The sequence below is a fragment of the Mizuhopecten yessoensis genome, unplaced genomic scaffold (assembly GCF_002113885.1).
Source record: "Mizuhopecten yessoensis strain PY_sf001 unplaced genomic scaffold, ASM211388v2 scaffold8149, whole genome shotgun sequence".
NCBI lineage: Eukaryota > Metazoa > Mollusca > Bivalvia > Pectinida > Pectinidae > Mizuhopecten > Mizuhopecten yessoensis.
In genome coordinates, this window is record NW_018407403.1 from 193,387 (window position 1) to 221,045 (window position 27,659).

Below are 27,659 nucleotides of genomic sequence, written 5' to 3' on the forward strand. Positions count from 1 at the left end.
AAAGGTTGGACAATGTGTATATCACCTGTGTGCAGTTGTGTTGTAGTAATCTGTAACTCATTCCTACCTTTTATTGCAAAGAACAAGCAAGTTTGCTGAATAATAGCTTCATTATGTCGTCTTTGCGTATTGCAGAGTTATCTTCTCTTGGGAGCAGGTATTGATTGTTACGTCATTGGTCTGTGTGATAAAATTACGTTGTTTTCTCAAAAATTAATGACGTTATTCTCACAAACAAGTGACGTAACAGTCAATACCTGCTCCCAAGAGAAGATAACTCTGCAATATGCAAAGACGGAATTAAGCTGTGTCTAACAAAGTTGTTATACAGGGGCTAAGGGAAGCAACTCCATTTTATATGCAGTCAATCCAGAGTGTGACTGTCCAAATTTTTATTTACTACACTCCAATGCCTCTAGGAACATTAAATATGTTTTTCTGGTCAATCGGTCAGATATACAGAACCAGCTACATGATATCTGGTCAATCGGACATAGACAGAACCAGCTACATGATATCTGGTCAATCGGCCAGATAGACAGAACCAGCTACATGATATCTCCCATCTTTAATTAAGGTGACGATAGCTAATTCCAATGTTCTGTACTTCTGAATCACAAAAATCAACGGGCATGCCGACTTCTATGGTAAACAAGCAGTGGATCAGTTTAGTCTCACAGACACAACGACTCAGAGACAACAGAAAAACACAAGAAATCTTGAAAAATATTTATAAAACTTCAATTAGAATGAACATGTTGACACATCTACCAGTATCATAGATTTTGGTATAAAACAACTTGATTGCAATGAATATATGCAAATCATCTTGCATATATATATATATATATTTATCTCTCTCTCAACCAGCACTACTAAGTGTTTGTATCAATAGAACCAAGAGCACAGCCTCGCGGAGCATTATAGAATATCAATTTATTGGTGAAAGGAAAATGACTATTGTAACTAAAGCTAAGTTAGTTCCATTAACTGTAAGTTTCAACAATAGATCTTTCAAAGGGAATTTCAGCAATTACTATTTTTTCTGCTAGTGCAAAGTGGTGGAGTTATCCAGGAACCATCCTGATGCATTTGTGAAACTTCGGAAACGTTACAAGAAATTCTCATAGAAATTGAATGTATCTTGTGCATGTTGAAATGGGGAAACATATCTTCATTCACTAGCCAGAAATAATACAATGTTATCTGGTGTTTCTTGTTATAATTTTACATTTTTTGGAAGGATCGTCTCCCATTGCCAAACTATTTTCAACTAGCATTCTAAGGTTCATAGATGCTGGAAGAATAAGAAACAGCCATCAAGTTTCCATCAAAAAGTCTTACACAGTGTTCGTATTTTATAATATATGTACACTAGTACTGTAGACTGGAAATTTTTGCCCTGCCAAACTTTTGTCCCTTCAATAATAACTAAATTAGCTGCAGTCGCAAAGTTATGTAAAATGATAGACTGTGTCAAAAAGAAAATGGAGTACATAATTCACTTCAATGTCTCAGATAAATGAGGTAACATGAATGATATATCACATTTCACATATCAACTATTACAATGAATAAGAAAATCAATCTTCAACATGAACAATTCAATAGAATCATCTTATACATGTACAGCTAAACCTGTTTAAGCAAGCCAAAATTGGGACCAGAATATATGTCAGAAAGATACGAAATTGAAAACTGAACAATGCTTTTCACAAATCTACTTGGTGACACTAAAACTCAGTGGATAAAAGGGATCTTGGAATAATTTTCATGCTTTAACTGTGAAGTAAATTATATAAATGGATTTTAAAACAGTTTCCATTTTGTATGAAGTCTGTGAAATTAGTCTTGAAATTTAAAATTTACCAATACCTTCGCTCCATGCTTGATCATAAACAGTGACTTAGATATGCTGAGGAAACTTGAATGTATTTCAAGAATTGTGGTCAAGAAACCATTATTTTAGAATTTTCAGTCAAGATCATAGGTCATATTGAGCTTGGAGTGACCTGGTTTTAGGATGGAAAACACCAAGTCTTATGCCAATTCGTGAAACAGTGGATTAGAAATGTCCCTGAATCACATTCAGCATGGATGGGCAAAGCCAATATTATATACCCCAGACTTTGTTGTAGAGGGGGTATAACAACTCACTTCAAATACTTGGGATCCCAGGTTGATGTTTGGCCAATATAGGTATCAAGGTATTTCAGTGACTGGTTTATACAGGTTAATTAAATGGTTACTTTGGACAGGTAATTCTGCTTCATTGAATCAGGTTTCTCCAAAACTAGCTTATATCAACTTAAATGGTTACTGATAATATCACAAGTGTTTTTGCATTAAAACATAGAACTGGCTCACAAAATCATTTGTATATCGAATATCTTTTTTTGTGTGTCCAGTAATGAAAACAATTGTCAAAAGTATTCATACCAAAATTAGCCAAGGCTGCAACTACACATTAAAGGTAAAGTTCAGTAACTCTTAAAATGTACTGTTATAAAAATTATAGTACTACTTGTACAAAGAGGACATAACTTACATTTACTTTGGAGAAATGTAAAGAAAATTTTCCCATACAGAAGAAATAAGCACCCAGAAAAGATTTCATATAAAAAGATCAAATAATTATCATTTCAAAAGTCAAGAAATCCCGGAGGGATACTGGCACCAACCAGCACAGGAGATGGAGTCGTTTCTAAGGGAAATAACTCCTCTTTGTGTCTCACACTTTTGGTCCAAGGTAGATAACTCTTCTGAATGTCAGTTACTAACCTGGCAAAAGTCCTATAATCTGTGAATTATGAGGGCCTGCTTCATACAGGGAATATAGTCACAGCATTTTTTTAATAACAATAAATTGTTTTTAACACATTCAACCACTATCTGTTGAAACTCTTTAATAAAGTAACATAATATTTTTTATAAACAAACATTGCACTACCTCACCGAACTCCTCTAACAGAACTCTTACAACTTCATCCAACTCAAGCTTTTCAATCTGGTATCCTTTGTGATTTGATAACCTCCAAGCTTTATCTGTCATTGTATGTCCATACTGTGTGTGGTCACATGACCATCACATGGTATGTCACATGTCCACTGTGTGACCTTCATCATAGGTCAGTCATGCGACTCATTTCCAGTTCTTTCTATGCCCGATTGGTCCTGACTTTTTGCGATACACCAGTATCCTGGTTGCCTTGAGTAAGGTGATCATGAGGAAAGAATCCTGTCTGAATCCAATCTCATCATTTGGAGTTGATGGATAAAGCACCCATATTCTGCTGCATTGCTGTATAAGAAATATGAGAAAGAAGTAAAACTTGCCCAATTCTAAAATCTATCTCAGATTTCATTTTATTTATAGACAGTCCAATTATCATTCAGAAGTAAACTGTGAACCATTTTATTCCCGATACTAGATATTATTCTTAATTTTCCCCCCTGCTTCCCAAATAATGGTCACTAGTCAGGGTAGGCATGAAGGACACCAGTTAATACTAGTGCTGGGCAATCGGTTTGAAATCATAATTGGTTTGTAATCGGAAGTAGTTAAACGATTGATGATTGACTGCATATTAAATCAGTTCCTACTTTTATGAGACTGAATACCCTAATAAAGTGAAAACACTACCACAACATCATTAGACAGAGTTGTAAACTATACATTAGTTTTTTCTTTCTTTTTTCAAGCAATTATTTATGCAGTTTTATCAAAAGTATGAAACACTTTGATTTATATCGTGATAAGAAAGGGCAAACCGATTAATTTTCGATTGTAATCAATCATCAGCCCATCCCTAGTAAATACATAGGAAAGTTGACTGGAGGAATTCAGACAGGTGCTAGCTTGGTGTATAGAGCTGACTACTGATTCAGCTATTGTTTATTCTTAAATGCAAACAATATATTAAAATAATTCAATGAGAACATGCATGTTTTTATTGTTATTATGTAAACCAAGATTTGAGTTCAGAATTAATATTTTAAAGAGGTTGTCAATGTTAAATCTTTTATCCTTCAAACAATGTGATGTGGATTGAATTGCAAGACATGTTAGACTTAACACAAAATTGTCTAGCTCAAAAAGAATCACAATGAAACTTTTTAATACAGATTTGAAGACGCAAAAGCACTTTTAGAATTATACATTTTGTATCGCTAAATTAACCGATCATGCCAGATGTGGATAGGATTTCATACAAATGTTAACAGAAATCTTGCGATCACATTCACACAACGATGTTGGGACAAGATTTGGTGATAGTTTCTAAGATTCAAACAGAATTATTGAGATTCATTTTGTATTACTGGACTTACCAACCATACCAAATGTGAATAGGATTACACACAATTGTTCATAGAAACCTTAAGATACAATTATACAGCACTGTTGCCACAGGACTTTATGATAATTTCTAGGATTCAGTCATTACTATTCATTTTATATCTCTGGACTTACCAATCATGCCCGGAGGTGCGTAGCCCCGGCCTTTCGGTACGTTGTTGACAGTATATCCTAGGATACCTCTTCCTTGTCTACGCATCATATCTATAAAAGGAAAAACATGTCTAGAGTGCTGGCAGATAATTCCGGAACATGTGGAAATCCCACCATACATGTTTTTAACAGCGATTTTTGTTAAGAGTTGCCTCCCTTGAAATGTTTGTAATAAACTGGCTCCCTTTGGCATATTCGGTTCAACCAAATCGTCTGTTTTTAAATGTATCATTTTGGGTTAATCCTGGAGGACCTGCAAATGTTTATGCAGGCCTTACATGGCTTTGTCAAGGCTCGCCTGAAAGCAGCATCAGATTACTAGGTCCGACCTTATTTCATATACAAACAGCTCTGATCCAACCGATTCAATTATTTGGATTGCTATAAATGAATGCAGCCCTAGAAACAATGGTTGACAGGCTGACACATGATACACCTCTGTGTTACACTTATTGGGAGTGTAGCTCACACAATATGATCAAAAGGTAAAATGTACATCATAAAGGCTACCATGGTCATGTTTGTATTAAACATTTAAAAAAGTTTTCAGAATTTTACCATGCAAATGTGAACATAAAATCAAAATTATCCAGCCGCTGTCAATAATCATACACTTATATTAACTCATTCATCCCTAAAAACACATCTGAACTCTTCCAATTCAAAGGTCGGAATAGTTCATTATGAAATTTCAGAGGTGAATGAGTAAAACCAGGGGACAGATAACAGTTCCAAAAATATGAATCGATTCCCTTTTGAACAACGTGAAATTGAAATATCAAAAGCATGATTACTAAGAACACAACTTACCAACTATGCTGTCTCCCGATTCTCCACCATTAGGTAGAGCAGGCCGGTAACCATCTGTCTGTAATCGTGGTGCGGGTGTCGCCTCTGGTGGGGATGAATCATTAATGGCAGAAAAACCTGGTGGGGGTCCCTGTGAGGCTTGTGGTGTCCTGTTCATGGCACTGGCACCACTCTGTATGAACATCAATACAAAGTACGAACATAAATACAAGTAGGTAAGTAATGGAGTGTCAACACCAAGCATTCTGTAAAGGTAGGGTTTAATAGGTTTACATGTTTACAGGCCAACCATCATCAGAACCATTTTACAGTATCATTAACAGGATGTTGGATCTCTACCTTATAATTGTGTTGTATGAACATAATAAGATCATAGGAAATTTCATCACAAAATATAGCAAGATTTGTTTTCTCCTAAAAGCAAATTTCATCATTCACAATACCATAGCTTTCATCTTTTGAAATAGACGAGTCAAAGTGTGGTGAACAATCCAAGTGCCCCAAACTCTGTTATCAACTACAAAATGCCTGTAAGTAACGTAGGCCTGGACCTTGAAGTACAGACTTGTTCGAGGTATTCTCATACTTAACCTTTACATCAAATTTGGTCAAAATTTGTTGCGCGTGAATTCACTAGTGATGAAACTGAATTGGGATTTGAAAAGATGGACAAGTGGAACACAATTCTACCCACACCCCAAAATCATGGGGACATGGAAACGAAGTTCTATTACTCTCGATGAAGTGGGGGACAAGCCCCAATTTCAGTGTCTGACACTCAACAAAATCAATAGGTACTTGCATACAAACATTTGCAATAATCGGCAACAGAGTATGAAACTAACAGTATGATACACTGAGGACTAACACACTTACTGATAGTGCAAATCTACCGTTCCCTCTGATTGTACTGGGAAGGGTCTAATAAAGAAATATTTTTTCCCTCTCATTGTACTGGGAAGGGACTAATTAAGAAATATTTTTTCCCTCTCATTGTACTGGGAAGGGACTAATAAAGAAATATTTTTTCAAAACAGCAAACACTTTCAAGAATGTGATGAAAACAATTCAAAAGTAACTAGAACACTGCCAGGTCAGCAAGGCCCCCGTCATGTGCCTGAGCCTCCCCTCCATCCCCCCAGTTTATTTTTAGTAACAGCAATCTTGACTTGAAAACTTTCGAAACTCTAATTGCACATTTACATATCACATTGTTTCATCATGTCAAATTTCTAAAAAGATTAAGAGTTTTCGATTATGAAATTAGGACTGTTAACCCCACAGTGAGTCTATTTATGGTAACATTGTGACCTTGACCTTAGACAATTTTTAAACCCTTATTGCAAAACTACATGTCACACAATATCACTATGTAAGATTTTAAAAAGATTTTAGTTTTGGATTCCTAGCTTAGAACTGTACCCCTCACAATATATTTTTAGCAACAGTGACCTTGCTTTGACCTTTGAAAATTGTTTTAAACCCCTATTGCATACCATCATATTACTGTGTATCACCATGTCTAATATCAGAAAGATGAGTCTTCCAGTTTCCTAGATAACCTCCAGGATCGAAAGTGTGGACGGAAGGACACGCAGACCATCACCGTGATTATAAGGACACCTACATTTCTGATGAGCGTCCCTAAATATTAACGTATAGAATGCGACACATAAAGTATCTTACATGAGTTTCCAATTAATATGAGATTTATGAAACGAGTCTAAGAATTTTTAATATAGTGAGCCTGTGGCAAGCTAAAATGATTTTTTTTTGACGAGTTTCATAAATTTCATATGAAATAAAAACGAGTGTAAGATTCTTTTTATCACATAATCAAGATTTATGGCATTTATACGTGTAAAACAACAATTTTTATGCAACCTTGAAATGTAAAAGGCAGCCATTTTGACCCCAGTGTGTAAGTTTGTGACGTTATGTTCTTGTCCTAGGTGTAATGTCACAATTGAAACAATTGAAACTTACAACCAATCACAGGGCTGATAGCACTTTTGGTAAGGAAACGCTGCATGAAGTTTGAGTGTGATCAGCCCAAGGAAACTCAAGTTATCGCACGAAAACCTCGGTGCGGACGCCGCCGCCGCCTCGGCCGACATAGCAATACCTATGTGTCAACAGCTTTTCGCAGGTGACACAAAAAGGATAACGAACAACTTGCTGTTTGTATTAGTCCTTAACAAGTTGGTGCCTATATTCACTTAGGATTTGGATTTGAATAACAGTTTCTTGCACGGGTAACATGGAAAATACCTGTGATGGTGGGGTAACATCAGAGATGGCAGCGTGCCAAGAAGAAGGTGGGGGCGGGGCAATCTGAGGACCAGGCGCTCCCTGACGACCGGCAAACTTTTTAGGAATTTCATTATCTACAAGTGGAAGCATTAAAACAATTACTTTGACAAACATATTGGTAGCAACCTATCTCTGAATGTTATCTTTTGATTTGAGACTTTGAAATTCATTTAATTTTTAAATTGATCTCAAAATGACCCAAGCCAGACTTACCTGGTAAGTAAAATTTACCCAATGGACCCACTACCTTATCTGTCAGACCCAATGGACCCACTACCTTATCTGTCAGGAAGTGCCATAGACAAGGAAGCTTACATTAACTGCATTTTTTCCTTAAATATGGACAAAACAAGTGGCCTAATGTTGCTTTCTTGTGCACCTCAAACGTTTAAGGCTGCATTAACATTTTTCAGGTTCGTTAGCCTTTATCCCAGAAATTTTAAAAGAAGGCAAAGAGATTTTCTGCATAAACAAACAGGCCTAAATCTTCAAGGGCTATTATCCATCTATTAGTGCCTGAAGTTATATAACCATAGTTGAAACTAAACAATTCTTTTTTGATTTTGAAAACATCCATTAAGCATTTAGATTAATTTACCTGGTAAATTCTTAGGTACTCCTCGTCCTATACCAGCCATTGCTGTGTTCGTATTGCCTCGCCCCAGGGAAGGGAAGTCAACAGAGGCGGGCATGTATCCTCGCCCCATTGGCAGTCTTGGCCCAGTTTGTCCCAGGTTAGGGTAGTTCTGTGTAATCTGGCTTGGCGGGACCACAGGTCTGGCCATGGGAGCGCTGGCGGACCAAGCAGGCTGTGTAGGGGCAGTGGAATTATTGGCTGACCAAGCTGGCCGTACAGGGGCAGCTGCCATCCTTCCTGCTGACCCAGGGGCTGTAAATCAAAATTCACCAACAGTTTATCTTAACTCATTCACCCCTCAAGACACATTTGAACTCTTCCAATTCAAAAGTTGGAATAGTTCATCATGAAATTTTGCTCACCTCTTTCCATACCTTATCTAATCTAGTCAATAAGCTAATTGGATTGTTTGCTTAAACCCTAATGACCCAAGGAAAAGATACCCTGCATAAAGTTATTTTTTATTGAAGTTTCAAAAAATATTTCTTTTCTTTTATCTTAATAAATCCTGGCAATTAATTTTGTCAGCATAACTGCCAAGTGACCCAATTTCGTCGAGTTACACCTGGAATTTTAGCCCTTCACCCGTTTTAATAACTTCATACGCCGTGTTACGATTTTGACCCGGATTTCGTCAATTTCACCCTTTTTCGCCCGGAATCTTTTTGTATATTAGAAGTTATTGAAGTCACTCGGAATTCTCTAGACTTTTCCATGCTTTGTCATAAGGAAGACGATCTATATCCATTTCTCACTGAGCGTTAAGTTGTGAGTAATTAGTAAGATGTTTTAAATGAATAATTGAGTTATTTTTACAATTGTATCTATGTTGTATAGATCGCATTTTGAAGGTAACTTAATGTGTTCTTGAAGGAAGAAGTCGTTATCGGAACTTGCAGGTTCTACTACATAAATTCTAAAAGAAAAGATAATTGTGCACATATCAATTGAGTTATAGTAGATAAAGTTCGGCAATCGTGGACCAAACGCTGCATTCTGCACTCTTTTGAAAATCGCATATTTCAGTTGGATCTGGTGCTAAAAAGGATTTTACTACAACATTCAAAACACACACAGGCATTTGTTTCTGTCAATAAAAATGGTCCTGACAATAAGAATTCAAAACCTACTCTGACATATAAAACTGATATTTTCTTATTGTCAGGGCCATTTTTATTGACAGAAACAAAATGGTATTTTATATGAATAGAAAGTGACATCTTATTGTCAGGACCATTTTTATTGACATAAACAAATGCCTTTGAAAACACAGTATCATATATATTACTATGAATTAATTTTATGAGTTTTGTTAGTGACAAATCTTTTTATTTTTCAGCTTTGAATTTGGTATTGTGGATGAGGATCAGCTAGATCTGCTGGAAGAACAGTTCAATGAATGAAGAATATACCTTTTACATTATTGAAATATAGAAGTTCTAATTTAACATCTACTTTTCTTATATTTGTTTCGAAAAAAGATGTCACACGCTTTGTTTTGTCGTATTTCTGTTTAAAGCAAAACATAGGAGTTGTTTACGATAATGAGTATCATCAATACCGAAGAAAACAAGATGTACACCAAAACATGTTTTTAAAGTATCTATTAAAACAAGTACAAGAGAGACACTTCTAAAATAAAACAAATTAATTTTCCTATCTACCTACCCAGTCTTTAAATCCTGGGTTGGGTTCAGGCAAACACATGTTTTATTCATATTGGCCTTGGTTGGATCCTTTCCTGATAACTTTTGATCAGATAATTAACAAACACACTTGCAATAGCTATTTTGAATTTGACCTGATGAAAAATGACAGAAGCATTTGCATTAATTGTGATTGGATTTGTTGGTGGTTCTTAGGAAGTTTGAAATCTCTCAACATGATAATACATAATATGGAGTAAAATATGTTTCTCTCTTAAAGATTAGGATTAAAGTGTAATGTCTTACCTGGCATGTTGGGTCTTCTGAGTGACTGGTATCCAATATCATCGTCACTGTCATCTGTGTCGTCGTCATCATCTACTCCGTATGATGCTGCCTGTTGTACAGAAAAAAATCATCTGACACACGATCATGTTTGTATTAATAAACCTCTCTAGGTTGCTTTACGATACAAAGACATATAATTCATACAGTCAATTTCATTTCAACAAATTTTATTGTTTAGAAAACAAATGGATTGGACAACAGGCAAAGCCTATATAAGTCCTTTCCAATAGGTACCACATATATACAAGTCAAAGTGAATAAAGTAAATAATAGATATCATAGCCAGTAATATATATATATAAAGAGAACTAGATTTTAACATGAAAGCATTGATGGTAGTATTACACAATATTCAGAGAGTATAATGATTACTTCATATAGTCAATTATGGTGTAATCAATATAATTTTGAAGATTTTGCAGACTACAACTGGTCCTATGTCATCTTGCTAATACCTCCACATCTGCACATGCCTTGATGTGTGCTCGGTGTGAATTAGTGTTCTGCTTCACAGTAGGACTGTGTTTCTAACAGTATCCTAAAGTCTAGAATTCACACATGCTTTACCACTTATTACTATCGTTATTGAGTAGCCATTCTGTCCTACATTTCATCGAGAGATCAGTTTTAAGTTGATGTTTAAGAAACATAAAACACTGTAGTCTATGAGAATTTGGTGAGGTCTACAAAGTCTGAAAATTCCAATGACCTATTATCTACGGCAATTGATGATTTACTTTCAGACAATGTTGTCATATACTCTTGTTAACTAATAAAAAAATCATAATCTGTTGCAGCCAGCACTAACTGCATTGCATGGTCATTAAAAATAGATGAAAAATTCATTAAAAGTTTTCATAAATTTTGCATAAAAAGTGCATTAAATTAAGCATTAAAATATGGCATGATTAATGCCCATGAAATTCCCCTTAAATTGATGGCCTTGAAATTTAATAGTATTTTCAACTGCATTAAATACTTTTACATCAATACCTTTTTCCAAAATTAATGCTAATTTAATGACCATTAATGCCGGCATTTAATGATACAAATTTATTATCTGTTGCAGCCAGCTGATTGCTCGTAATTTAATAATACAAACCACTTTTTGTTTGCCTGGAGGCTGCTGACTACCAAACATTTGGGGTGTGCCGCCCCTCGTTTGTGGGGGTTTGTAGGATGCCCCTCCAGCCTGCCTGGGAGGAGGGGCATTCCCCTGTCTAGACTGGATCCTCATGGACGATGGGGGCAGCACTGTACATCCAGTGTTCACGTTGTTGCGGATTGGGATGTGGTTCTTTGTTAGGTTAACATCGTACTTCTGACATAAACTGTCGGAGATGGCAAATCTGCAACACAATCCATGCAGTTGTGTCTATTTTCATGCGATTTGATTCAAGATACTGATTCATTTTCCCAATATGTCACAATTCAATGATATAAACTATGTACCTTTTCAATGATACAAAGTATGTACCTTTTCAATGATATGAAGTATGTACCTTTTCAATGAGACAAGGTATGTATCTTTTCAATGATATATAGTATGTACCTTTTCAATGTTATAAAGTATGTACCTTTTCAATGATATAAAGTATATACCTTTTCAATGATATATAGTATGTACCTTTTCAATGAAACAAAGTATGTACCTTTTCAATGATATGAAGTATGTACCTTTTCAATGAGACAAGGTATGTATCTTTTCAATGATATATAGTATGTACCTTTTCAATGATACAAAGTATGTACCTTTCCAATGATATGAAGTATGTACCTTTTCAATGATACAAGGTATGTATCTTTTCAATGATATATAGTATGTACCTTTTCAATGATATGAAGTATGTACCTTTTCAATGATATAAAGTATGTACCATTTCAGCCTTACTTTCAGTGTAAAACTCGCTTTGATTGGACAGTCTCTACACTAACAACAAATCAGCAACAAGAAAACAATTTTCACAAAATATTTATGGATGGTCTATTATAATGCTCTAACAAACTCAAAAATGGAAATGTGAACATATTTTCAGTTTTGTGCAATCTATGTACCAAAAGAAAAGTTAATTAACCTTTAAAATGACAACAAGGAAATCAAAGACAAGAAACTTAGCACACACAGGGGCATGTGAGGAAATATTTGCCCAATTCAGTTTACACAAGGCATTGTGATCAAAGCTTAGTTGAAATAACACAAGTAATTAGTCCTAAGGCCTAACAAAAAAATATGTTTGTTTCTGGTTGCCTGACCGACCCTACTTTAACTGCATGACTCGAACAATTTTACGTCAAAAATCCGGAATTTCTGGATTTCAGTTTTCCGTTTTACATTTTAGACGCTTATAACAATCAGGGTCATTTAAGCGATACAGCAGATCAGTGTATTCAAGCTTTCTTTTGACACAGACTGTGTTTTAATACGGCTTCCCTACACACAGCAGTGCTTGCATTTAAGTTTAATAAATGTGATCACGCCGGTGAGAAACGTTTAATGGCGGCAGTACCTGCAACTAATAATTGAATGGCAGACGTTTTTGAAAAATACCACTCGGACACTTCACTGTTCTAGCGAGTACAGAGCCTGCATCTGAACAAACTTTTGAAGTCAGGAGCGGCCTTTCAGTGGACGTTATTAACTTTGGAGTAAAATATCTCACTTTCGAGTGCCACGGGATTGAAGAGGAGACGATTGGTGGGAGTGAAGAGGAGACGATTGGTGGGAGTGAAGAGGAGACGATTGGTGAACACTAGTGACTTAGTAGCATTTCCATTTTTTTGGTTTTTGTTAAAATATCTGCCCAAGCAATGGATTGGCTTGTGTTTGTTATTCATCGCTTCAAAAGAACTGTTTTGTTTTGTTGTAATAAATAATTACTGTTAATATTTCATTGTTCTGTATTTAACAAGTATCACTGGCAAATCTGTCTTGGGCACCTAGTTTTAATATCTTCTACAATGTAGTTTCATGGTTGATGTCAATATTATCTTTTTGTTTTGGTGTTCAATTTCATGGATAATCAAAATTAAAAAAAAATGTAAAAAAAAACCCACCAAACCCTATCCCTTACCCTAATTCTTTTCCAGCATGTAACAGGAAACAAACATACTTTCTTGTTAGGCCTAAGGTCTAGTAGAATAAAGTATAAATTTGCTAGTCCTTAGCCAATACAACTAGTCAGAGATATATTTCCTGAAGAAAACATCCTCAGCCCTAAAGAAATGTTGAAAAAAATGCAAAGAACTAAAATAACCTGAAATATAAATTTCAACTGATTTTAAATTCTAGCGTCATGTCTAGATGCTTTGCCTTTCACCATTAAAGACTTGCATTCCATGTTTCACAACTGTACTGACAATACTTACGCATATCGTTTCAGGATTCCTATTGAGCAGTATTTACATTCCAATTCTTCATGAAAAGCACACCTAAAATACACAAACAAACCATGAATTGACTCAAACAGAGTTATCTGCCCCTTATTTGCCCTACTGATAAATTCTGTCATTCAATTTCTCGGACTGTAATACACCACTGTTGTGTATTGAGCTTGTTCACTACACAGTTTAAATGTTAAATTGTTTTCAGGTAACTCTTCAATACTCTCTTAAATATAATGGATGCTATATTTATATAAATTTCTACATATCTTACTTTTAAGATTTACATATTTTTCATTACTTCAAATCAAATTATCTATAAATCATCATTTCACTAGGGTCACTTTTCAATTTTAAAAGAAGAATGGTCTTTAATAAGGAAATAATACTGTTGTGGTATAGCAATGGTTTGTCATTTTCAATACCTAGTGTTTTGTGATATAAAGCATTGGTTGGCAGGCAGCTGATAACAAGGCCATTTTTTTAATTTAATTTTTTTAGTTATATTAACATTGGAATAAACTTGCTGATTTTCCAGTTGATGCTGTCATGGTCATCTCTTCTCATTATTGATACAATATTTCTATGGCCGGACTAGTGAATTCTATTTAAAGAATCCATCCACTTGGATCTCCTCCCCCCACTCCCAAAGTAAATAATAAGAGTTGTTAGTTAGATATGTTTACATCAGAGAAACTTGCATTAAATGTCACGTGAAAAGATAAAAGAATAACAATTTGCATATACATGTATTAATGTTCCTGTTGTAGACAGTAGGTAGTGGTAGAAATAAGTGAAAAAAATTGTTTTGTTTTACTGGTGACGACTGAAAAGTGGATTTTCTTTTTAGAAATCATGCGTACATCATTAAACAAGATATGCATGGTTATTAAGTACAGTGTGTATTGAATCATTCATGAGATACAGAGTGGACAAGCATGCAAGTCTAACACCTGAATGGTTCTGATTCACATGTATGTTTAAGAATTCCTATAATTCATTCAGTTTGACATCTATTTGGAGATCTCCCATCCTAATCTGAACCTTTGATGAACATCAAAATAATCCCGTGACACATAACAGTACAATTTACTGGAGGAGTGACAACAAACTTCAAAGCCAGTCAACTTTACCGTTTTGCGACCAACAGATTCTTTTGATGTAAAACAAAGAATCAAACAAGTCTTCCTGTCTCAACCACAATGTGGTGCACACTGAGCCTTCTATTTTGCTGCGACGTATTCCAGGGGTGCAGAGAATGAAAGTGAGCGTAACCCCTGGAGTATCGAGGATGGAGATCTCCAACACTATAAAACTTTAAGCCCATTTTGGGATCCCCAAGAAACAGTCAGGATATTAAACCATTAGGGAGTCACTGCATCATACATGCACGTACGATATAGTCAAACATCTGTAGACTGAAACCAGTTGTTTCCTATAGTACCATAACTTAAGATATGTGGAAACTTTATCAAACAAATAACACCCGATACATACTTAGTATTTGGTTCGAAGTCCCAGGTGCTGGAGGTTAGCATGTCTATGACGGAGGATTTGGACGGTGCTGGACCGATGTGTGCAAACAGCTCCACTACCAGGCCTTCAAGCTCGTACACTTTCTTTAGACGGTTTGGGACCCCAAGGGCGGCTCCCCCCAACACCCACTCCAGACAGTACGCCATCTCCTCACAGTCATCACCCTACAAGCCAATGACATCCATGAACACTGTTTAAAACCGAGGTAATTATTGAGATCGATTAATTACCATAGCATACTCAAAAGATTTGGTCGGAAACTGAAGAACTAGTGCAGGGCTAAAAACTAAGGGTAGTCTGATAGTCTGAGACTAGTGATATCTAAATCAGGACGAATAGCACTAAAAACTGCTAGCCCTTTGGAATCCTCAAAATTTAATATTGCTTATCTTGGAATTTGAACATGGACAAGTTAAAAATTGGAAACAAATACCCCAATGGACTAGTGGTATTGAAAATTAATTTCTAGACCTACTAGTGTCAGTCACAAGATTACATATAAACATTATTAGCATGACATGATAACACATGATGAAAATGACTAAATGATGTTTTTCTTGTACATAATAATTGAAGAACTTGTACCAGTGAAAAATATATTCATTTATTTTTAGGGGACTCATACAACTTCTGGAAATACTTAAATTCAATATTGCGGGACCCGTTGTTTTTACAAATACAGTTGAAAAGGACCCATGAATATAAATTGCAGATAGATCACTGTTGTACATTTTTTTTAGTTGAAATACATGTATACTCACAGTGCAGGTACATCCTAGACATATTACAAGTCTCCTTGTCAAAATACAGTTCTCCAATGTGTGGTAAACACTTATCAATGTTTATTTCTCAGTGAAAATTTTGATCCATTTGTTTGGGTTATCATTACCAACTTGGCAAACGTAAGTTTAATTGAATAATGGAAATAGAGAATAATTTCACGATAGATTTGGAATAGACAGTACTACCAAATAACACAATGAACCTGGAAAGTGAATGTGAATATGTTACGACCTACCAGACAATACATGGGAGGGTATTCTGGTTTGTCCCCGTTGGGGTTGACGAAATTCTCAAGTTGAATCCAGATCCCCCTGTAATTATCGTCTGCCTGATCGAATCCAGACACTGGAATCTGGTGGTAATCCGTGCCTAAAACACAACATGAAAAGTCCCTGAAACTTGGTACTTTTTAACCATGGAATCACTTACTGGAACGAAGGGTAACTGTGTCAAACAGAACAGACTGATTGGAATAGCTTTATTTGCCGATTATAAATGGTATTGGATTCCAAAATATTCCCATTTTTGCTTTGAGATGTTGGTTTTAGAGATATGTATTTCTCGTTATCCTTTTTAATCTTGACTAAATCTTTCTAAGTTAATCAAATCAAAATATCTGTATACAAGGGTTTCCAAGGCCATTTCAATATTTGTGGAGACTTGTTATTATGTTGGTTGACTCAATCACCCCTGAAATTTTATAATAAACTATTCCAACCTTTGAATTGGAAGAGTTCAAATGTGTCTTCAGGGGTGAATGAGTAAACATATCTAGGTGTGATATAAACAGACATTCAGGTAAAGGGTACCAATGCATCAGTTACAACTCACTGTACTGAAGAATTATTCTCCGTAAAGATTTATTTTAACTTGGAGTTATCTCCTTTAGATGAAGGAACCTGTTTTAGGGCTTTCTGCGTCCCTTTGGATGAAGGAACCTGTTTTAGGGCTTTCTGCGTCAAGTTATCTTACAACGTTCTTTCTTATTTTCCCAGACTCTACAGCCCATTAATTGAACTGTCATTCTAGTACTGTACATGTACAAGTTCAGGATGGTAGTATTAGTAAATGTATGCTTTGCATTGTAATGGATATATACAGGCCTTATTTATGGCCGAATTAGGGTCATTTCCCCTCTCCAATTTTGGCATTATTTCCCCCTATTTCAGTAAAACTTCCCTCACTTGTAACTAAATACCACCACATGAATATCCGTTTTCATTTACCTAGTGATTTATTTCATTTTCCCTGTGTTTATGTTAATTGACACTGCTGATATTTTACGACACGGTTTGCAGATAGCCTGTTCACGGTTTACAATATCACCGATATTTTATGACACAGTTTACAGATAGCCGGTTCATGGTATACAATATCATAACAGTCACACAAACATTTTATTCTAATGCATATCCGGTGGTAAATTTGAAGCATCTATAATGAACAGTGAGAAACAAAAATTTAGGATGTCATCCATACGTATAATATGCATGTACACTCTCCCTGGCTCCGACTTGTGGCCACCCTTAACTTCCTACTGGCTGGTCATGCACCTACACCGCATATTTCCCCCTATTTCAAAAAAGGGTACTAACTTTCTATTCCTGCATTAATATCTGATTGTTCATGTCCAGAGTTCTCACCCTGCTGTTTTCTTTTTCATTCTATTTTCAAACATTCAAAATTTATACTGTAGTTCTTTAAAATACATGAAAACATTTCCTTTTTATGAAGCACTTTTCTATAAAAGGATTCAAACAAAGAGTTACCATAGTGACAGTGGATTAACATAGTTCAACTCATTCACCCCTTAACTTTCATAATGAACTATTCCATCCTTTGAATTGGAAGAGTTCAAATGTGTCTTCAGGGGTGAATGAGTTAACTTGTTGATACCCTTAATGTTAACAATGCTACACCAATGTACTTACTTTTCTGTTGACACTCATATCGGTATCCAGTTGGAATTCTCCCTAAAAAAAAATCCATAAAAAATATGGTCAGTGTTCATTTTGATTCTGATGAAGTAAAAGTCACTAGGCTGGGTTCCTGATCATCATGTGTGGGGTATCACACCTGAAAATGTAAAAACCTTACGCAATACTTGATAAAATATTTAGAAAATATTCGGTTTAAAACAACTAGGCTTGGCCAAATTGTTCATAAAAGGCAGAAATGTTAAAAGTGATTAAGAAAAATTGATGAAAAGTACCAGGTAGTCATGTCATTTTGTAAATGTCACATTCCATCTACATCATTTTGAATAGTCAAATAAATTATGGAATGTAATCACCTTGTCAACATCGAGGGCTGGTAGAATTGTTTAAAACCTGCCTGTGGGATAACACTTTTAGTATGAAATGTTCTTGCCTGTCTAACCTGTTCATGTGGGAGTATGATCTCCAGGTTATGTACACTGTACCTCAACACAGTTTAATATCCCTGAAATGATTTGGTGACATGATAGCCAAAATAAAAGGATAAGATGTGGAAGTCACTTTAAACCAAGTCACACAAAGAGAACAGCATACAGTTATACAGAGGAAGAAACACTAATTCAAGAGAACTTATCATGAGGCGAAAAGTGACATAAATTGATGAAAACGATAGGAGAACTATTTATATACTGCATTGAGGCAGTTTTTTCCTATCAATCAGGAATATTGTCTAAATCTCACTCAGAATCGAGGGCAAAATAGCTTTTGTCCCTAGTTTTGTTAGGGTCAACAACCTGTTATTGGCTATGAAATGGAGAAAACGTCACTGACCTGGTTCTATAAATTTATGGAACACTCGTTGGATTCCCTTGCGTATATTGTATTCTATGACGGCAACTTCAGCAGGCAAGTATTCGCCGTCCACAGTCTTACACAATGTCTGGAAGTTCACAAAGTAGAAATTCTCTTCGGCAACCGCTGTGGAGCAGAAAGAAGGTGTGAAATTATGATTCACATTCAAAAAATATTTCCCTGGCAATTTAAAAATAAATAAATCATTGTACCTTATTTTAGCTGTTATAAGTTGTAGCTAACAATTAATACTTGGGTTTCCTTTATTTTGAAAAAAGAAGTAAACTATGTTGCAATTATTTATATAACGGTATAAAGGCCTGATTGAGTCAATTAAACAGCTTAAACAATATCTAAAATCAGAACTGATTAAATGCAATTAGTTTAAATTTTATTTTGAAATTTAAAGACTTCTTCTCAATTAAAGAAAATATTGTGACATTCCAAAGATCAGAAATCATCAAATCAATTAAATACTATTCTTTGATGTATCGTTTGTAAATTGGTCCTTAACTTAATAAGTGATCCATTCTTCAAACTATGCAAAACGATCTATTTTTGCATTTTACAATCTGAAATTATTTAGCAAAACACTTTAAAATTAAATTCACAAAAGTGAAACAGTAATGAAAATGAAAAAACACTGAATTGGCAATGTTTCAAACATGACATTTTTCAAAAATATTGTTTGTCATAAAACCTGTAGACTTTAAGACATTTAAAACCTGTTTGCAATTGGAAACCCTGATCTAAGAGTCAAAGAATGGGTAGAACAAGGTTTTTTCTTCATAATTCTGAAATAAAATGCCTAACGAACACTTCCTGATTTTATTCATTCTTGAGATTAAGTCAGCATTTCTTCAAACATGAAAACCATTTAACGAACACTCATATTCAGACCAAGAAACGGTGAGAAGTGTTGAAAATGACATACTTTCAAATCAGTTAATTTTTAACAAACATGTGTGGATCTGTGTTGCATCTTAATATTTACAAATTATAATTAGTATGCATAGGATTGATCCAGAAGATAAAGAGATATAAATGTTTGTATTAAAAGACAAGCTTGTATTGAAATATTACGATTTTAATTGGAAATTAATGATCTCTGTACATTTCCTGAATTGCATGCCTTCTTCAGCATCAATTTGAATGTTTCTTTTTATCAAAATGATTTGTTATTCGTTAAATAATATCAGGGCTAGACATTGATTTCTAAAATCACAAAATCACAAGTCAGCCAGGCTAGCAGTTTCCAATTTTACTAGACCAGTGCGAATTCCACTAACCCAATATCATTTAACATGATAATTTATACCAAATTTGGACTAGTCAATCAGGCTAGCAGTTTCCAACTTTACTAGACCAGTGCGAATTCCACCAACCCAATATCATTTAACATGATAATTTATACCAAATTTGGACTAGTCAATCAGGCTAGCAGTTTCCAACTTTACTAGACCAGTGCGAATTCCACCAACCCAATATCATTTAACATGATAATTTATACCAAATTTGGACTAGTCAATCAGGCTAGCAGTTTCCAACTTTACTAGACCAGTGCGAATTCCACCAACCCAATATCATTTAACATGATAATTTATACCAAATTTGGACTAGTCAATCAGGCTAGCAGTTTCCAACTTTACTAGACCAGTGCGAATTCCACTAACCCAATATCATTTAACATGATAATATATACCAAATTTGGACTAGTCAATCAGGCTAGCAGTTTTATAGAACCACTAGTCCAGCTGGAGATTTCTCTAGTCTCAGTCTAGCAGCCTACCCTTATTGTCTGGCCCTGAATAAACATTGAATTATTATCTTTAAACAGACTGGAATTTTTTTTGTTGTTTTTGTTTTTTATCATATCTCCTTAATAATAATAAATAATAATAATAATTTGAGGTTCTGATATACCACTTTATCACAACCTAGTTCCTAGGTTGTCTCAAAGCGATTCACATATTATTATCCATGGTTATAGGGCCTTTGCAACCAGCAAATATCTGTCTCAACTCCCTGGGGAGCATACAGCCGGTGCTGCCATTTCGGCGCTCAAAGCTAGCATTCAACAATTCCAACACTGCCCCACCACGTACTCATTTACAGCTGAGTAGACTGAAACAAACAGAGTAAAGTATCTTGCTCAAAGATACAACACAGTGTCGCGACTCGAACCCACAACCCTTCGTCACGGCGTCCTAACACTAGACTACTGCGCTTCCAAGATCGAGATACACTGCAACGACAAACAATAGTGCCACCAGAATTAGTCCTCGTTCACCTTTGCCAGCAGGAAATGTTTCTCTCACAGTCTTTATCTCTCTAGCTCTCTTCTTCTCTCTCTCTGCTCTCGGATCAACTCTGTGCTGTAAAAAATCAGACACACTCAAAATTTATACAAACATATTTGAATACATTGTAGTCATATATGTTCATAAATTAATCATATTATGAAAGTTAATATTTATACATATGTCAAAATTTTAATGGTGAAATACAGGGTATGACAGGTGACTGTGACATCAAAATTAAATGTCTTAGCATAATGTTATTTTAGACAGTCAAGTACCAAGCACCCTGCTCTTTCCCTCAATGTATTCAAATCTAATATAGATAATATTATAGCTGTACATGCAAAACCAACTATATGATGGATTTTAGAAATAACCACTCGCCCAATGCAGGTTCTGTATATAACATTTTATCACTAATAAAGCACCATAATATTTAATGAACTATACAGGCAGCGCCATCATCGTCTTATATTTATACTCAATCTGTTTAACCCTTTCACCCCTATGTAACTTTAGTAGACTCTACCATGCATTGATATGGATGAGTCCATTATGGTCTACAGTGGTGAAAGGGTTAAGTGGTTTTTGAAGTATAACCACGGTAGATGTGCTGTAGCCTACTCTTGCAATTGGTACAATTTCTGAAGTAGTTTTATTAAGTAGTCATCTTAATATTTACCAGCGAATGACATTGCCACAATATAACCCTACCAAATTCAGTTGGCATTCATATAAGCTATGAATGCCATGGACTGATTGTTAATGTCATCATTATTATTACTTCATAATTGTTTTGTTGGACAATACTGGCCATCCCCTATTTAATTAACAAGAGGCCCAGAGGGCCTGTATCGCTTACCTGTTTCTTTTGTTACATGCAACTGACATATAGGTAACTTAAGACCATTTCGTAGCTAGAACACAAGACATTTTAACAACTCTTAAACGGTTCTGACTGTTCTGAAGATATTGTTGTTTTAAACTTAATTTTTTTAACCAAAGTTGACATTTGAATCCCGATTTGCGCTTAAAGTTGACCTTTGACCTCATTTCTGTAATGAAGAAAACAATTCACACAGCTGGTCTACATAACAAACCTAAGTATCATGACTAGTCCAAATGGTTCTTAGGATATTGTTGTTTGAAGTTTTTAACATATTTGACCCCTGTGACCTTGAAAGAAGGTCAAGGTAATTTTAATGAGGAAACTTTATAGCATTCCATCCCAAGAACCTACTGGCTAAATATCATGACCCTGGGCCTAATGGAACTTGAGAAGGAGATTGTTAAAGCTTTTAACCAAAGTTGACATTTGACCCCCCGACTAGCATTTATAGTTGATCTTTGACCTCATAACTGTAACTGAGAAAAATATTCGAACTACTGGTCTACATAACATACCCAAGTATCATGACACTAGTTCAAATGGTTCTTCGGATATGGTTGTTTGAAATATTTAACATATTTAAACTCTGTGACCTTGAAAGTAGGTCAAGGTCATTTTAATGAGGAAATTTTATAGCACTCCATCCAAGGTACCTACTGACCAAATATCATGACCCTAGGTCCAACAGTTCTTCTTCAGAAGTTGTTCAAAAGAAAAAGTTGACGGACAGACGACGGACGCCGCAGTACAGCATAAGCTCACATGGCCCTTCGGGCCAGGTGAGCTAACAAGCATACACGATACATATATTGCCTATGAATGCCAACTAAAAGCAGTTCAGTGCTTAAATGAAGTTTGTTAACTGTTCAGTCAAGACCTGGTTTATTCTTTGTGTTTATAAATTGGAAAATTGACTTTGTTCAATATTTAAGGATTTTCTAGGTAATTACAAATATGACAATTCTGAAAAATTATTTGATAAATCAGTTTGGTGCATGATCTTAAAGCTATCATTCACCATTTTTCTGATTTCCTATCTTGGGTTTGGTCATCAGAATTGCAAAAATACATTCCGTGCCTAAAATTAGAAATATTGCTCATGTTTTTTTCTTCTCTTTTTTTCAAGGCTGATTTGTGGTAGATAAGTTTACATACAGCAATGATATTGCCCGTATTGTCCATCCGCACATTGTTGCCCTCAACACCCCTTCTCTGCCCTTTGTATTCCTTTGCCATACGCTCAAACCTCTGTTTCTCCTTATCAGGTAGCGCCTGAAAAATATAAAGGTTATAAATTTTATAAAGAAATCAATTACTTCAGGGGTCAAATTAGTTGCGATAACATAGCTTCAGACAACGAGGCATTTTTTTTTATATATTGCGTCGGGACAGAGGACGGGCAGGCCTATTAATATAAGTACTTGGGTCGAACAGGATCTTCGGTGGGCTCTGATAGATTGATATTATATAATAACTTGATATTTGGAATGTTTTCTACATTTTTGTAAGAGGTTCGTTGGTATTTGCGACACTTGTGAGAGCCAATTTGATTCCGTTTTGTCAATATTTCCTGGGCCGTATCAGTGGCGGATCCAGAGACCTATCCGGGGGGGGTTTCCAAGTGAGGAAAAATTGAGGAAAATGGTGAAAATCCATGATTTTTAAAGACAATTCTCAGGGGGGTTTCATGAAGCCCAAAAACCTCTCTGGATCCAGCACTGCGTATGGTGGGCACCAATGTTAACGAGGTTATAGTAATTATTTTTTTAAATGCATTGAACCCACACTGACAGGGGCTGGACACTGACCCACGACACTATAAAATAAAATGATTACCAGTTGATCCATCGTCTGCTGGATATAAACCGAACTACTTGGCAGTGCAGCCGACGTAAAACCACTCAAACAATTTTTGAACCCCTCCCACATAAGTCCGTGTCTAGTCAATGTGCTCGAAACCCATTAGAAACCCCTCCGCCACCATTAATATATGGCAATATTGACTTGTATGATTGCTTGGCTCGTTGGTAGTGCGCGCTACCTTACAGAAAGAGTAACTCCCGTGCGCGCTACCTTACAGAAAGAGTAACTCCCCTTGGTCGGAACCCTCCCCCTCTTCACTTGTCCGATGTTCGACACAAATGAGCTAGAGAAAGTCACAGGTGCTCGGGTTCTGGAATATATGTGATATATTATCGCACCCACTTATACTAATATGATTTATTACTATTAGGGGGTGCGATAATATATCACATATATTCCAGAACCCGAGCACCTGTGGGGAAAGTCTCTCTAATAGACCGTGTAGGAAGCAAATTACAGATGTTTCTCTCGTGGTAAATCTAGATGAAATCATAGCCTTTACAGTGGGTTCCATCATTTAGGACATACCTTCCATCTTGGATGCGCGATTGGAACTACATCCTGCATGCCATTCAAAATACGGCCTTCACGCCTTAATGCAGGCTCAATTTCACACATAAAGAAATAAAACGCATTTCTGACAGGTTTCTTAGGCATTTTGATGTGTTATGTGTAACTGTCTATATTGGAATTCTTTACAAAACGGCATCCAACTGTTTCCCGTACCCTCGTGTTTCCACGACTTGTCAAATATTGACGACTCGCGGGAAACCCCTAAATTTCCAAACATATATCTTTCGGAACATTTACAAGATATGAAACGAAACGAAATATCCCAAAGTAGCGGAACGAGATAATAAAACGAATACAATTTTTTATAATACATGTATACCAAACAAGAAAGAAACATGTCCATTTCATCGTTTTATTTTCTATCCAATTAGAAATAAAATCAAATAGTAACGTCAGTGTACATTTTAATGCACCCAAAACGGGACACTTGTAAGAAAACAGGCCAGGTATCGTTATATACGAATTACTTTTAGATATGCATGTGATTGGTTATATTGTTATATTGATAGTTTAGGGTACAGAATTATTTCGAAAACATTACTTTCTTACTTTTTGTGCTGTACGACGCAATTTGTACATATTTTTTATACAAATGTTTTCCCCAAAACTAATGCTAGTATGTAGAAGCAATTTAATCAAAATTTAAAAGAAGTGTATATGTATGTATGCACCTCTTTTTCAGATAGTAGAGAGTTCCCTATATAGTACAGATACAGATCCACTGTCAGTGTAAACCCCGCGACCATAGTTGGGGTAGGTATTACGTATAAAACGTTTAATACGTACGTTGATTGTGTATAAAGTGAAACCTTGATATTACATATCTCCAAACTAATGAATCGTATTGAATCTATATAAGTACTATCTAGTGCGATGAAATTACAGTCTTTGTAAGTTTAAAATATTATTCCTATTGTGAATATAACTTATTGTGTGTGAATGTATTAAATACGTACGCACCGAATGTAAATCATGTTAAGACATACGTAAGCGCTGTGTTTCATTATATGATATACTGTATTGTATCTTTGTAGGGCTTTACTTTTGTTCTACATACGACATATATATCCCACTGTAGAAAATAAATGCAACATTCAGGAAACAGTCTGAATCGCTCTTTGTCAAAATACACTTTGAGTAAAAAAAGAAGAACTGTGTCTAATTTTCTGCTTACATAGACATCAGCCACTATAAGCCAATCCTCGGTATCCAGGGGTTACGCTCACTTACGCTCTCTGCACCCCTGGAATGTCATAGCAAAATTGAAGGCACGAAGATAGCTGTTTGATTGGTGTCAGGTAAAAAAGATACCTGACCAATCGCTAGGCTATGGTGGCTTATATATGACCATTGAAGATTACAAAGGAGCGACACACGACTTTAAAGCCATTCAATGTTTACCGTTACGTGACCGCGATATGCTGTTGATGTACATCAAAGGATCGAACTAGTCTCCGTGTCTCATCCACAAGGTGGCGCACACTGAGCCTTCTGATATCATCAATTACATTTCTGCTACGATTAAATTATTTCCTGATGACACGTCGTTATATTTAATTGTTGATGTACCTAATACCACTGCTGATATTTTAAATACAAATCTTGATATAATCCTTAAGTGGTGCGAAAAATGGCTCGATACATTTAACCCTTTAAAAACCGAAACTATGACATTCAGTTAAAAAAGACACAAACCAACTCACCCTCCCGTACTAATGAATGATATTATCTTAAAGGAAGTTGACATTAACAAACACTTAGGTTGTTATTTCTCTGAGGACGGGAACTGGGCTGAGCATATAAACATGTAGTTAGCAAAGTATCAGGAAAGCTAAATATACTGCGTAAATCAAATTTTGAAGAAATTGAAAAATTATCACTCCAAAAATGTACATTTCTTTCATAAGGCAAAATTTGTAATATAGGGATATATTTTAGAACAATATACCAATTGCTCAGTCTCAAATGCTAGAAAGTTTACAACTAGAATACGCACGTATGGCTACCGGTGGGACCAAACTTACAAGTTTAATTTATACAAAGAAACTGCGGACTGGAAACCCCTCAAAATTAGACGTGACAACCATAAAATTATACAGATACATAAAATGATACTTCGAACAACCCAACATATCTTAGTGACATTTTACCTCAAACTCCAACATTCACGATTACAGAACAAAAAATCCAAACAATATTCGACCTACACAGATGTATATACATGTATGTACACTGTAAAACAACTGCACATCAAAAGCCGTTTCTCCCTGCTTGCACTGAATTATGGAATAAATTGCCAGAAACATGAAAAAGTGATCTGCCAACAGAAATATTGTTGCTATTCATTCCCCTTACAATAACGGTTCCCGAATTGGTGAAATCGACCATACCAGGCTATGCATGTAATTTAGTTCTTTAAACAATTGTCTCTTCCAGAAACATATTGTCGATAGCCCTATCGGTTCATGCTTGCTGCAAAACAAACACACATTTCCTTAAACATTGTCACAAGTATGAAACTCCCAGACGCTTTAGCTAAAGCAGGCAGTTAAAGTGTATTGATTGGAGCTCGAGTTTATGAACATGTTTAGCAATTCCGCTTGATGTATTGGCTCTGTATATAAGCATACCAGAGGTAGAACAATATCATTTCCGTTTCATTTGTGGAACCTGAATGGATACAAAATGCAGATTGCTATTTCATCCATGTTATTGGCTTTGATTACAGGTAAGTTTAACTCTGTCAACAGCATTGGGGATGGAGACGTCTCATGACTTACCAGTCACTAAAAACAATTGTAACTTAGGAAAATTACGAATCAAGACATAGCAGAATGTTATAATATCTATGTATGCTAATAAAAGACATGAGTGAGACTGGATTATTACCAAATCAATTCACTTTACTGTCACTGAAACCTGTTTTTATTAAGGGGTCTTTCATCTTTTCTTCGTTCCCCAGCCTTTAGGATGTGCTATCTTTAATCATAAGTATTATAAGTTAAATTAATGCTGTGTGATTATTATTATTTACATTTTTCACAATGTTATGTTTTCAAACTTTTGTCTAGATAATGGGATTAATTTCCATGAAAATTTGAAAAACATAGTCGGTGTTGTCGTTACTAATCTTTGATATTGAATTATTCTATTACATCAGACGACTCATCCCAAATCCATGTTTTCCTCAGTTAATATTTTGTTCCTTTAGTACGGCCTATGTGATCCTATTTGACTTTTAGTTATAGATGTGTCATATTTTGTTTAAACAAATCGACCTC

General features: G+C 35.4%; 1 protein-coding gene across 1 annotated transcript; it reads right to left on the reverse strand.

Annotated features, from left to right (window-relative positions):
* Positions 1-714: 714 nt before the first annotated feature.
* Positions 715-24,578, reverse strand: LOC110455150 (protein maelstrom homolog). The gene is made up of 15 exons (XM_021505115.1): positions 24,334-24,578; positions 23,098-23,214; positions 21,044-21,128; positions 18,733-18,879; positions 17,896-17,937; positions 16,200-16,333; positions 15,143-15,345; positions 13,631-13,693; positions 11,367-11,613; positions 10,223-10,313; positions 8,232-8,522; positions 7,592-7,707; positions 5,321-5,492; positions 4,472-4,561; positions 715-3,301 (listed from the first exon to the last, which is right to left on the reverse strand). Exons 1-15 carry the CDS (start codon positions 24,460-24,462, stop codon positions 3,258-3,260), a joined length of 1,971 nt encoding a protein of 656 aa, XP_021360790.1. The 5' UTR covers positions 24,463-24,578; the 3' UTR covers positions 715-3,257.
* Between the last annotated feature and the right edge of the window lie 3,081 nt (positions 24,579-27,659).